Source organism: Suricata suricatta, chromosome 1 (assembly GCF_006229205.1).
Source record: "Suricata suricatta isolate VVHF042 chromosome 1, meerkat_22Aug2017_6uvM2_HiC, whole genome shotgun sequence".
In the NCBI taxonomy this organism is placed as follows: Eukaryota; Metazoa; Chordata; class Mammalia; order Carnivora; family Herpestidae; genus Suricata; species Suricata suricatta.
In genome coordinates, this window is record NC_043700.1 from 103,631,458 (window position 1) to 103,646,269 (window position 14,812).

Sequence of the window (14,812 nt, forward strand, 5' to 3'; positions counted from 1 at the left end):
GAAAGACCAAGCATAACAGCTGGAGTGGGTACTTCAATAGTGCTAGCTCTATCATTTGTAAGAGTTGCTGCATGATATTCCTTGCTTCCATGAATTAGTGTATCGCTACAGTGCATGGGTTTACCTCCATCTTGAGTTTAAATTTGAACACTAGGTCACATTAAGAAATGCATGAAGACTCTTTGCTTTGGTTTTGTGTGTATGGAGACTCTGGATACACCTTAAATTAGTCTGTCCCTTTGGCTTAAATATTATATATACTATTTATATAAATTGATTCCTTTTTTGAATATTCAACCTCTAAAAAGCCACTGATTGGTACTTGCATCATTTTCCAAAATCTGTTTTTCATCACTGAACACATAGATCTCGATTGGATGTTTGTTTCCAGTTTCTTTCAGCTCTAGTCTTTAATCATTACAAGTAGAAAACTGTGTTTTTTTTATGAAGACTACTAAATTTCTTTGCTAGAAAATGTTTTATTGGTACATTATTAATGGAAAAATTTATGAAACTGTTTTAAGAAACTGTATCTTAATGTTGGCAGTTACAGTGTCCTTTTAAGTGTGCTCATTAATCTTCAACTTCATTTGTAGTTTTACAAAGAAATAGCTTTGTCTTTCCACTATGGAAGCAGACTTCTTATCAATAACAGCCAGTTTCTAACTTAGAAATGGATTAAAAAAAATCTATCCTTTCAAAAATAAATTATTCATATAATTCCATTGTGCTGATCACAAACATAGGCATTCTTGTTAAAAGCAATTTCATTATAACTCCACTTAGTGCCCCCAGCTTCTTCATCAAATGATGCAATGGAATGTTTTCAGTATCTACATGGGAGTAAGACAAGTAGGCTGTGAATTCAGTGCTTGATTTAGTGCCTTATACAAAGAAAGGATTATTTACTGATTATTTGGAAATAGAAATTGTTCTCTTTGAGGGTCAAGTTCAGTAGGTCAGTATATTCAATTCTGATAAATACACAGAAAAAGCACACCTTATCAGGCACTGTAACCTAAGATGGCCTAACACAGGTCTTAAAATACTAAAAAGCATACTTTGGCTGCTTCTACAAATAACCCAGATTTTTCCTGCTTCAGAGATTAGGCCACCAGAGTACTCCCTTTTTGAAATGTTTGCAGCATTTGCCATTTTATTTCTCTTAAAACCACCTAATGTATTTGTCCATCTGCATGTCAACATGCGTGCACAGCCTGCTGAAGAACTTTGCATGAAATGTCCATCACTTGCCAATTTTAAGAAGAATAAAAGTGAATTTATTCATTGTTTGCAACTTAATGCATGTTTTCTTCTCAACAGGAGTCAACTGAGAGTTCAAATACAACAATTGAGGATGAAGATGTGAAAGGTATGATTACATCAGAGATGGAAAATCCTAACTTGGATTATTATATATATCAGAAAAAAATGTTTTTAATAACTAATAAGTTTAGGAACTAGGCCCATTCTAAGACACAAAAGGAATTTTCTTTTTATAAGTATATTATTATTTTGACTAGATGTATTGATTTTGTCAATCTTTTCACATTATATTCTTTTCTCTGTCTTGAAATTTAGACAAATGTGTTATATTTGAGTACATTGTGATTTAACTACTAATGATGGCTTGAGGACATAATATCAAGTTGGAAATATATAAATAAATGGTAATATAAAATGTACATCTATGTCTAGAAAACAACTTATATCCAAGAATAGAGTATGAAAAGAACTATTTTTTAAAAACCTTTAATGGTTTTAGTGAGTTTCAATGGAGTTTCACATTTGGCAGCCTTTTTATCCTAGGTTTTTGTGCACTTTCCTAATATATTCTTGATTTTTGTTCACTTCAGTTAACCAAATTCTTTTAGAAATATAGATGAGTATTTGCCAGCATTTCTGTGGATATCTCTCTGCCTCTGTGCACATATGCTAAACACACTTTTTACCTCTTTTTCGTCTCATGGCTGTTTTAGAAGTGTTAATTTTGCTTTATCTGCTCTCGCAGTTGTGTGTTCTCATTTTTATGATTCCATGTATGTAACTACTGTTTCTCCCAGCCACTTGCCTAGAAGCCATTCCAAAAAAGAACGGTAACAATAGGATGTTTAAAAAGTATTAAAGGATGTATTAAAGGAAAGTAAGTATAAAAGAAAATCAGAGAAGTGATTCATCATGTAATTAAACATGATTTGGAAAGATTACCTAATAGTATCAATATGGGCTTTAATTTTGTAGGTGACATTAGTAAGACACAATTTTGGAAAACTGTATTATTCATGTTATAGAATAATGAAGCTGGAAATTCTCGGGTCAGGGAGACATATAGGCAATTGAGAAAATAAAAATGCCTATACGACCACAAGTTGCCAGTCACCTATGCTGTCTTTTTCCTCTTTGGTTAAATAGAATAGCTGATTCTATTAAAGTGTATTCTCTATTTATATCTTAGTGCACTGACCTAACTCTGCTGGAGATAGTCGGTCATTTTTTTCTGTTACAGTGGAAACAGTGGAAAGCTGTGTCAAGGATGTTCTTCAATAGATCTGTTCTTCTCACTCTTGCCCCTGACCTAAAATTTGAACACAAGTAATTTTATAAATCATTGATGCCAGTCACATTAGATAAAGAGATTTTTTTAACCAAAAATGCAGATACCCCATTTAGCTTTATCAGTGATTCAGAAAGCCTCATCTTTGTAAGTATTTTGGATTCATTAGCTCTTTCAGCCAAGCAAAATGTTTATATGACTTTATACATTCTTCTCTTGAGCAAGAATCAGAGAGGGGAAATAAACCTGTGCATTATCCACTAGAGAGAGACTGAATATTTAAACAGCTGAATGATATTAGAATAACAATACCTCATTATGTGTAGTTCGTCCTCACAGACATAGTCCTTGGTGATCACAAGCAGGGTTTTAATAAGCAGTTTTTCTCACCTGAATTTGACTCTTTACTAAGTTTTGGTTTAGGATGATCGCTATGAATCCTATGTAAATATCAACATATAAATAGAATTCCTATCAGTCTCACCCATAATATTTTTGATGAAATAAAATTATATTGGCACTTCTCAGAAAATAGTTCTCTTCAAATCACAACAGTGATATTGATTTCATTTTGCCTCTGAGGTCTCACAAGTTGAGTCAGTCTTTGTCTTTATGGTTACATGCTGAGACTACACATACCAAATGTTAGAGCCATTAAGCATGATTTTGAGATGGAGAGAAATGTCCAGTTGATTATTGAGTCCAGAGTGCTTTTGTTTATTTCCTTGAACTCAATAACTTATTTAAATTTCTGCTTATTTCTCCTGTGTGGACATGGCCACAGAGTCACAGATATGATACATTAGGCATCATTTGCATGCTCTGTAAGACCCACACAGCTTTTTGGTGGCTAATGCTTTTTAATATTAAATGATGTTAAGACCTTTCAGAATAGGATACACTTTAAAAAATCACCCAGGCCACCATTCTGACTACAAGACAGGCAGTATATAAATTGTCATAAATATTTTAATGTATTTATTGTCTAGTGATATGCTTGTGTGGGAATCTCTTCATTAGTCAGTACACGGGCCTTCAGAAAGACCCTAACTGATTTCTTCATTTGTACGACCATGTTCTTTTTGACTTTACCTCAAAGTTTGCTATAACTATGGGTAGTTTGGTAGAGAATGCTTATTGACCAGCTCTGGTAGAGCCCAAATTTACCTGTATATCTAAGCTCTAAGAACTCACAAAGGCCATCCGTTATATAACCTGACCAAAGTCGCACCCTTTCTATAAAGCCATACCCTGTCTACAAAATTGTGTGTCTTTCTTCCCACAGACACTCGACAATAACTTTGTTACCAGAGTGAAACACTACACTTTTCAACGTATTCGTAAAGGCGTAACCCACTAGCACACGCATGCATGCAGTCACGTGCTCCATCTGCTCCTGGTGGCTGTCCTAGCTAACACCAGCACCTAGATTTGCATTGTTTCATGGTGGCATATGATCCCTAGAATGCTACAGCACATGCTCCCCATGCCAGTGTCGAGCACATTCTGTCCACTCCCCAAGGACTAACCCGGCAGTGACAATTGTACACCCTCTCTACTATAAAGGAACGTAATAGGGAATATTAACACATCACGGTGACCCAGCCAAAGGAAGAAATGAGGTTAAACCAACGGCAAAATACCTTTTTCTGGTATTCTGGTAATGGGCTAACTTGTTGCCCGTAAAGCAGGGAAGTAGAAGTCATAGTAGATTAGTAGTCCTTCACATTCAGGAAAACCTAGAGCACCTAGAAAGCCAGGATTTGGAGAAGACCCATTATCTTTGAGCTCTCCTTCTTAGTTTCTATTCAAAATGTCCTTTGGTTTTCAAAAAGTCCAATCTGTGTGTTTTTCTTGAACTGTATCTAGGCTACCTCAGTTTCTTCATTCAGCAAAAATTTATTGAATGCCTACTGTTTGCCTGAGCTCTATGTCATCTTTTGGTGAATTAGTCTTATTCAAGAACTTTCAACAACTCAGAGTTAAGACATTCTTCTATATGCTTTACATGAAACTTTTATGCTATAATTTATGCCATTTCTCATTTAATTCAATAAAGCAAGAAAATGTGCTTTAAAAGTGAGACCCTAGAAAAATGGTATTTTATATATAAAAGTCATTTTTATTTTTTATTTTTAAAAACCCTTCAGCATTTAGTTATAACCACAACATTTCCCATCCTAAGCTCACAGTCATCTTAAAGAATTTGCAGTTTATTAAAGCTTCTCAGGTTCACTGTTTTCTCTCCCCAAGGCAATGTGGACTTCCTAGGTGGATTTTTGAGCCATTCCCTAATTTTGTCCTATATTCAAAACCAAATATTTTTAATTCTATGTCCATAAACTCATCAGGAAGCTCAGTGTAATGGAAAGACACTATTGGCTTAAAAATAAAGAGGATCTTAATGAGGCATAGCAAGCCTTCATATAGAGTTTACTGGTGTTCTCAAAATATGAAGTTTTAGGTTTAAGATTATTGAAATAGTCATTCCATGTTGAATCCATTTCTAGTAAAACAATTCTTTTTGTTAGTTTAAGGTATTACAAACAGCTATCATCATTGGCCTTTGATTAGTAGACGGCAACACCAACAGTGTGGCTCCCTAGGAGTATGGATATCCTCAAAGCCAGTGATATATAGTAATGGTTCTCTCAGCACTGTCTACATTTGAAGACTGTCCTTTGGTTTGTGGCTGTAGCCACAGTTTGCAGGGCTTGTCGCTGTATGCCACAATGTCTCTGCACCTCATAACCTGCTCGACACCATTGCACAGGGTCAGCTACTTCTTCCTGATGGGTGTGCATCGGTTTGGTCCATCTGCTGCTCTTTCCCAGACTTCCAGAGTTGTGTGACACCTCTCGAAGTTGGGCTCCTCTGTGCCCTTATGTCATCTCTGTCCCTCATCCTGCTTCCAGCATCTCATTCCATTGAGCAGCTGCTTGGATCTCTTGCTGCATTTCATGTTCCTTGCAGGTCTAGACCACATGAGTTCTGTAAAATAAGCAGAAATGCATTGCTATGAGCCTGACTGTGGGGGGGACTTCATTCTGATTTATCCTTTTTCCTTTTGCTGACAAATAGATGATGATAATGAACTTGCATAGAATGTTTGCAGAAGGCCCAGTTAAGGGCAAGGGTGTTGACACCTTTATCACTTGAGTGGGGCCTGGCATTTGATGACATCTGTATATCAAGATCTTGGCTACTCTACAGAATCACTTGACTAATGAGCTTTTTGTGTATGTCTTTGTAAATCTGTACATTAGTGGAGACTGTGATGACTAAATACTCAGATTCAACTATTCGTAAGTTCTTTTTTCAAAGAAGACCGTCATTGCTGGGGAGGACTCCCTGAGGCAGACGGTCACGTGACACCAGTCTTCCTCAGATTCCCCTGTAGTAACTCAGCGCTTGTCTTACATGCTTTTCTCACTTCAAGAGGGTCGACAAATCAAGAAACTTCTGCTTATTTTATTTACGAACCTTTGATAATTATGTCATTCCATTAGGTTAAAAGTGTCTTATAAAACATGTAGTGCAGTGCATAACTTCTTTCAGGTTTCTAATTCAAAATTTGATTTTTAAAAGGGTTTATTTAGAAACATTCATGTCTGTCTTGTGTTATCTGCTTGTCAACCTTTTAACTTTTAAATCAGGATCAATAACATAGAACTGATGCAGAATTTATTCTGCTCTACCACCAATATAAAATAACTTCATTTTTTCCTTATTATTCTTTTTTACATTCCTTTATTTTACCTCCATACTCATGATTTTTCCTTTATTCTTTGCCTTCTGCTAGGTTTGTATCTTAAATTCATCAATGATAGCCTCAGGCTTCTTTAGCTGTGCCAACAAGATACAGGATCAATCTGCTGCCAACTCTTGCTTAAAACAAAGTCCTAAATCAAAAGGAACAAAACTAACAAAAACCTGTACCCACTCATTTATCAATAGGAAAACCAGGCTCATTCTATATTAATAAATTTTTGCCAAAGTTTGTATAAATGGCTTTTCTAGAAAATTTGCAAAACCCTATATACACCTTTAGAAAATGATGGAACATTATTTTATAAAATACTCCATAAATTCTAAGTCATGTGTGTCCTCAAATTTTGAAATCTTTTTGTTTTTAGGTAAAAATCTTGTATTTATAAAACATGCTTTTCATAATGTTTATATAGAGACTGGGCTACAGGTTTAGCATTTTTACTGACAAAGGCTTGTGACATAGAAAACAGATTACTGTATGACATTTTGGCCAGGTTTGACATTCCCATAAGAAAAAAATTGGATAATTTATTCTAACATACTTTTCTAATACTCATATTTAAAGTGGCCACCAAGGATCTATATCAGGGCTCAACTCATTAACTAAATTAACAACTGGCTTTCAGAACAGAGGCCTAAAAATATTTGCTGATTGCTTTACTTTTTTGTATATTATTCCTTGAAAACAGATAAACTCTTGTTTAGATTTTATTTTTACATTCACCTTATTTTAGTATTTTTAATATAATTTTATTTTTATTCAGATATAGTTAACATACAGTGTTATACTAGTTTCAGGTGTACAATATAGTGATTCGACAATTCCATACATCGCCCAGTGCTCATCAGGGCAAGTGCACTCCTGAATCCCCATCACCTATTTCATGCATCCCCCCACCCCAGATCCCCTCTGGTGACCATCACCAGATGGTCTCTGTAATTAAGTCTGTTTTCCGATTTGTCTCTCCCCCTCACTTTTCTCTCTCTCTCCCTCTTTTTTCTTCCTTTGCTTGTTTGTTTCTTAAATCTCACATACGAGTGAAATCGTGGTATTTGTCTTTCTCTGACTTACTTCACTTAGTATTGTATTCTCTAGCTCCATCCATGTCTTTGTAAATGGCAAGAGTTCATTCTTTTTTATGGCTGAATAATATTCCAGTGAGAGAGAGAGAGAGAGAGAGAGAGAGAGAGAGAGAGAGTGTATGTGTACACCACATCTTATATATCCATTCTTCTGTCACTGGGCATTTGGGCTGCTTCCATAACTTGGCTATTGTAAATAATCCTGCTATAAAAATAGGGGTGCATGTATCACTTTGAATTAGTGTTTTCATATTCTTTGGGTAAATACCCAGTAGAGTGATTATTGGATCTTGGGTTAGTTATATTTTTACCTTTTTGAGGAACCTCCACACTGTTTTCAACAGTGACTGCACCACTTGCATTCCCACCAACAGTCCACAAGCATCCCTATTTCTCCACTTCCTCACCAATACTTCTTTCTTGTATTTTTTATTTTAGCCATTTTCATTGGTATGAGGTGATATTTCATTGTAATTTGGATTGCCTTTCCCTGATGAAAGGCAAAGTTGAGCATCTTTTCATGTGTCTATTGGCCATCTGTCTTCTTTGGAAAAAAATGTCTGTTCATGTCTTCTGCCCATTTTTAAGTGGATTATTTGTTTTTTGGATGTTGAGTTGTATAAGTTCTTCATATATTTTGGACACTAACCTTTTATCAGATTTGTCATTTGCAAATATCTTCTCCCATTCTGCAGGTTGTTATTTACTTTTGTTGATTATATCCTTCACTGTGCTGAAGTGTTTTAGTTTCATGTAGTCCTAATAGTTTAGTTTTGCTTTTATTTCTCTTGCCTCAGGACACATGTCTAGAAAAATGTTGCTATGTGGATGGAAATGGAAGGTAATTTGTTGAGTGAAATAAGTCAGAGGATAGATATCATGTTTCACTCACATGTGGATCTTGAGAAACTTAACAGAAGATCATGGGGGAATGGGAAGGCAAAAAATAGTTACAGAGAGGGAGGAGGCAAACCATAAGAGACTTTTAAATACAGAGAACAAACTGAGGATGGATTGGGGAGGTTGAGAGTGGAAAAATGGGTGACGGGCATTGAGCAGGGGTGAGCACTGGGTGTTGTATGTAAGTGATGAACCATAGGAATCTACTCCAAAAACCAAGAGCACACTTTACACACTGTTTGCTAGCCAATTTAACAATAAGTTATCTTAAAATGAATAAATTAATAAATAAATAACTAGGAATTTTGGACCAAAAAAAAAAAAAAGAAAAAAGAAAAATGTTACTATGGCTAATGTCAGAGACATTATTGTTTATGCTCTCTTCTAGGATGTTTATGGCTTCAGGTCTCACCTTTAAGTCTTTAATCCATTTTCAGTTTATTTTTGTATATAGTATAAGAAAGTGGTCCAGTTTCATTCTTTTACATGTTGCTGTCCAGTTTTACCAGCACCATTTTGAAGAGACTGGGTTTTTTCTTTCCATTAAATATTCTTTCTTGCTTTGCTGAAGATGAATCGTATATTTACAGGTTCATTTCTGGGTTTTCTATTCTGTGCCATTCTGTGTGTGTATTTTTGTGCCAGTACCATACTGTTTTGATTACTATAGCTTTGTAATATAACTCAAGGCTGGGAGTTATGATGCCTCTAGTTTTGTTTTTCTTTTTCAAAATTCCTTTGGCTATTTGTGGTCTTTTGTAGTTCTATATGAATTAGAGGATTTTTCGTTCTATTTCAATGCAAAATGCTGTGTTGGTATTTTGATAGGGATTGCATTAAACCTGTAGACTGCTTTGGTTAATATAGACATTTTAACAATATTTGTTCTTCTAATCCATGAGCATAGAATGTCTTTCTGTTTCTTTGTGTCATCTTCAATTTCTTTTATCAATGTTTTGTATATTTTTAGAATACAGCTCTTTCACCTCTTTGGTTAGGTTTATTCTTTGGTATCTTTATTATTTTGGGTGCAATTGCAAATGGGATTGGTTCCTTAATGTTTCCTTTTGCTTCATTATTAGTGTATAGAAGTACAACAGATTTCTTTTTTTTTTAATTTTTTTAAAATTTATTTTTGAGAGAGAGAGCATGAGCAGGGGAGGGTCAGAGAAAGGAGTCACAGAATCTGAAGACAGGCTCCAGGCTCTGAGCTAGCTGTCAGCACAGAGCCTGATGTGGGGCTCGAACCCACGAACCGTGAGATCATGACCTGAGCCCAAGTCAGACACTTAACTGACTAAGCCACCCAGGCACCCCATGCAACTGATTTCTGAGGTTGAATTTGTATCCTGTGATATTACTGAATTCATATATCAGTTCTAGTAGTTTTTTGTAGAGTCTTTAAGGTTTTCTATACATAGTGTCACGTCATCTGCAAATAGTGAAAATTTTACTTCTTCTTTACCAGTGTGGATGCCTTTTCTTTTTTGTTGTTGTCTAATACCCATGGCTAGGACTTCCACTACAGCGTTGAATAAAAGTGGTGAGAGTGGACATCCTTTGTCTTTTTCCTGACCTTCGCAAGATAGCTCTAAGTTATCCCCCACTGACTGTGACATTCACTGTGGGTTTTTCATATATGGCCATTATTATGTGGAGGTGTGTTCCCTCTAAACCTACTTTGTTGAGGGTTTTTATCATGAATAGATGTTGTACTTTGTCAAATGTTTTATCTGCATCTATTGAAATCATATGGGAGTTTTTTTCCATTTTCTTATTGATGTGACATATAACATTGATTTGTGAATTTTGAACCACCCTTTCATCCCAGGCATAAATCTCACTTGATTGTGATGAATGATTTTTTTAATGTATCATTAGATTCAGTTTGCTAGTACTGTATTTTGTTGAGGATGTTTGCATCTATTTTCATCAGATATTGGCTTGTAGTTTGTTTTTTGTGTGATGTCTGTATCTAGTTTTAGTATCAGGATGATACTGGCATCATAGAATATGTAAGTTTTTCTTCTTCTATTTTTTGGAATAGTTTGAGTAGAATAGGTTTTAACTCTTAAACATTTGGTAGAATTCACCTGTGAAGCCATGTGGTCCTGGACTTTTAGTCTTGCCAGAGGTTTATCAATTTTGTTCATCTTTTCAAAGAACTAGGTCCTGCTTTCATTGATCTGTTCTTTTTTTTTTCTGTATCTTTTATTTCTTCTGTAGTCTTTATTATTTCCTTATTCCTGTTGGTTTCAGGTCTTACTTGTTTTTTGGTTTTGTTTGTTTGTTTTTGTTTTTTATAGCTCCTGTAGGTGTAATAATGTTAGGTTGTTTAAGATTTTTCTTCTTGTGGTATAAAGTTCCTTCTTAGAACCACTTATTCTGCATCCCAAAAGTTTTGGACTTTTTTTTTTTCATTTCTGTTTCTTTCCATATCATAATTAAACTACCAGTTTTTAAATTTTGAATTCATTTTAATAATTCAGAGTTTAAACATATAGCATATTTTATTCATAGGTAATTACTTTATATGGAAGTTAAAGTAGAAGAGGTAATGAGACTCACAATTTATATAATCAAAAATTTTGTAGTCAATAAGATCTAATTTATGATATAGTTGCATTTGTATTAAATGTAAAACTTTGTCTTTTTTCCATTTACCTATATTCCCCATCACCTAATAAAATTGATGCAATAAGCAGCTGAATTTAAAGTTACTGCAAGTTTTACAGTGTTTTATTACTTTCTCTGTCTCCCTTACCTTTTCAGATTGTAAATTTATTACTTTTTTAATGATATAAAAATATATTAACAAGGATCTGATTGGAATCCAGAGTTTATACTCTTGTTTGTAGTTCTTTTATGTAACTTACTTAAAGCAATTTGCATAACTTCTCTGTGGCTTAAGCTTTCCCAGGTCACATAATTTAAATATTGAAATCAATAATACAGAGTTGTAAAGGTATGTTAACTCTATTTTATGCAACAGATTGCATTAAAGTGTCCACAATTACACATTATAAAATAATATAAATATAGATGTTATAAACTATTCAAAACAATTATAAAAAGACATTCAGGAATAAATTGCTACAGTTTTATGGAATATTATTACAGTGGGAAATTATTGTCCACTAACCTATATGTTCAAAATGTTATCAAAGCACTCACAGATTGTACAACTAGTACTTTAAACACATCCTAGCAAGAATTATTATGAAATAATATTATATTTTTAAGGCATATACTATCTACAATTACTTTAAATATCTAAATATATTTTACCACATACATTTCTATGCAGAAATTATAATTATGGTATATCAGCTATAAATTTATATAATTCTGAAATTATTTATTAGAATAAAATACTTTAATGAAATACTATCTCCTGTGCTGAGTTTGTATTATTTTATGTCTGGATCATTTAGTGATTCTTCTTGCAAATCAATGAAATGGACAGCCCCCCTTTTTTTTTGGTGTGGACTTCTCAAATCCCTTTGATGTGCTCAGGAGCATTAAGTCTGAAGTAGTAAAGTAAATAAATCTCAGTTCTGTGCATTTTTGCTATTTTACCTGGTTAGAGATCATTCCATTTCAGACCATGTTAATTGGAGATATTACAAGAAGAAGCAGAGAAGGTATTACTGAATGAAAGAGCTTAATGGAAGTGATTATGTCAAAGTAAAGGATTTTTTTCCTGCATCTGGAATAGTGGTATTTACGTTATTCAATTCGAATAGTCAATGAATATTTTGTGGGCACCTCCAATGTAAGATGTACTAATTAGGCATTAGCCACATCTCTTGCCCTGGTGAGTGAGTCTAAAAAAGATAAAGACAGTTATGCATGATAATATACCTTCTTTGTTTATGGCTGATATTCAGATAATTATAAAAGGAGGAATAATATGTTCATTCACTAAAAAATAAATATAAGGACACAGCTAGAGTCATATGTGAGCAACACAGAAAATTCTAGATACATGTAACACATGCAACTCCTAACAAAGAGGACCACTATTTGAAATATTTGGATCCAGTTTTGGTTTTCAGAAATAATTATTGAGCACCCATTGTGTGCTAGATGTGATAGAGTAGGCTGAGGCTAAAAAGGTTTACATTTTTCTCATGGAGTTACTATTCTTATAGTATCTTCTTTAATGAAATTATATCTGGGTACATTACCCCAGTGAATGGTTATTTTTGCATTAAAATTTTATTCTGTGTTAAAGAAAATTTCTTCCTGGATACATGAATAAAATATTTGTACTTAGTGAATTAGTCTGTCTTCTTCCTTTCTTTCCTTTTTCTTTTCTTTTTTTTTTTTTTTCTGATATGTAGTGATATAACATTGTTCTTGGCCAGTGTTGTTTAGCAGAAGTTGCCAATCCATTATATGAAAATAAGCATTGTGTTTGATACAATAGGACTGATTTAGTTGTTGAGATTGCAGTGATTTGTTTTACTGTGGTAAAATGAATGTCCCTTCTAGAGCAATATTAACCTTAATTACATCTATGTGGGTACTATAGTACCCAAAGGGAACAATTTGCAATGTGCAAATACCTTTGGATATTTGGTTTGATCTCTTTAGATTAGATGAGAACATTCAATTGTGTTTTCTTTAAAAGGAAACCTACATCATACTATCAGTGCAAGTTTTGATCTAATTGCATTATTCCTGTGTACCATGTCTCCAACCGTTTTTCATGTATCTGTGATCAAATGAATCTATGAAAACGGAATCGGACACGCCTATGGCACACCCTAGCTCCTTTAACACTCCTCACTCATCACCTTAGAACTTTCTTTGTCCCCCCGGTTTTGCTTATACCCTAACATTCAGTCTATCAGCAAATCCAACCGACTCCCCTTTCAAAATACACACAAATTTTTTTCCACTTGACACTTGCTCACTAACTGTACTCCCACCACCCTGGTCCAACATAGTATTGTCTTTTGGCCATATTATTGACATGACTACTTTTCCAGTCTACTTGCTGTAGCATTACTTGGTTATAGTCTATTTCACAACATAGTGGTCAGGGTGACACTTTTAATATACATTATATTGTGTAATGTTTCCACTCTGTATTTTCCAGTGACTGCCAAAGCCATTTTATTATTATTTTTTACTTTTATTCTAATATAGTTAACATAAGGGTGTTATATTAGTTTCAGTATAGTGTACCAAAACCATTTTAGAATTAAAAGTCTGTCCATGATGAGAACTTCCACCAGTCATGCCTCCCTTTACCATCTGGCCTCAGCTCATACTGTATACCTCAGGAACACTATCCCTGAAATGTATCAAGTAGGTTCCTGCCTTAGAGCCTTTGCATTTGCTGTTCCCTGCCTGTTATGTCCTGATACACATTCCATGTTGCTTGCTGCCTCCTCTTGTTATGTCTCTGATTACCCTCTCAGACTCGGACGACCCTGCTTTACATGTGCCTTCAAATCCACAATTGCATTATCCTTCTCTGCTTTACTTTTCACCTAGTGATTTACATTATGTAAAGTATTTGTTGTAGTTATTTGTTTAATGTCTCTCTCTTCCTCTACTAGACTGTAAATTTCTTCAGGGCAGAGCTTTTTGTTTTGTCTCCTGCTGTATCTGCAGTATCTAAACCAGTGTTTGGTAACAATAGGAATAATGAATATTTAATTGATGGAGGAAGGACGCATGGTAGATACCCAACATGCCCTGTCCTACCAGCCAATAAAATGATGAGAATACTCTCAAAGTTATGATCTCATCATGTTTTATCTTCATAGGCTTGTATCCAGATGACCTCTGCCCCTGCCCTCATAATAAAAGAGCTAAAAATATAGAAATTACAACCACAAAAAGTAACTCACATGGGATCCTCATCTTTCTTTGGATGGCACATGTGCTTTAATGTCAAACTACATTTGAATCTTAGCCCCGCTGTGTAATCCAACCCCTTCTGTAAGCCTCTCTGAGTCATGTGTACAGTAGGGATGACGGTATCTCAATACTTAAGTTTTTTTACCTTCAAAAGTGACAGTTTTATATGGTTTATCCTAACAATAATAACGATAATAAAGCATGGCAATGTTCAGTAGATATAATGTTTGTTAAATGCCTGGTATAATGCCTGGCTCATGATAGTTGCTTAGTCAAATTATATTATTTCTGACCGTTGTTTCCTATGAGTAGATGATATAAGCACAGAATCAGTGTTTCTATTTTCTAAGGCATTTTTTTCAGATAAGTGGGTAAACATTTATAACTGTTAAGGTCCACGTTATAGAATCTGGCCAATTTACGTACATAAACATAAAAGCTGCCCAAGTACAGAAATATTCATTTTTTATAGAAGTTCATAATTTAAAAAAGGCTTTTATTAAAGAAACAGTATTCTTTTGACTTTTGATAAATTTTTTACATTTTTTTAACATTTATTTATATTTGAGAGATTGAGAGAGGGCGTGAGTAGGGGAGGGACAGAGAGAGAGGGAGATACAGAATCCA

At 34.4% G+C, this 14,812-nt stretch overlaps 1 protein-coding gene across 21 annotated transcripts in view; it reads left to right on the top strand.

The window, feature by feature from the left end:
- The window catches only part of CAMK2D (calcium/calmodulin dependent protein kinase II delta), a 293,523-nt gene that overhangs the window by 253,556 nt on the left and 25,155 nt on the right, over positions 1-14,812 (top strand). For all 21 annotated transcript variants that reach the window (XM_029941778.1, XM_029941727.1, XM_029941673.1 and 18 more), the window contains one exon: positions 1,324-1,372. In XM_029941778.1, the coding sequence (XP_029797638.1) occupies positions 1,324-1,372 (49 nt within the window). The remainder of the gene's footprint in view (positions 1-1,323; positions 1,373-14,812) is intronic.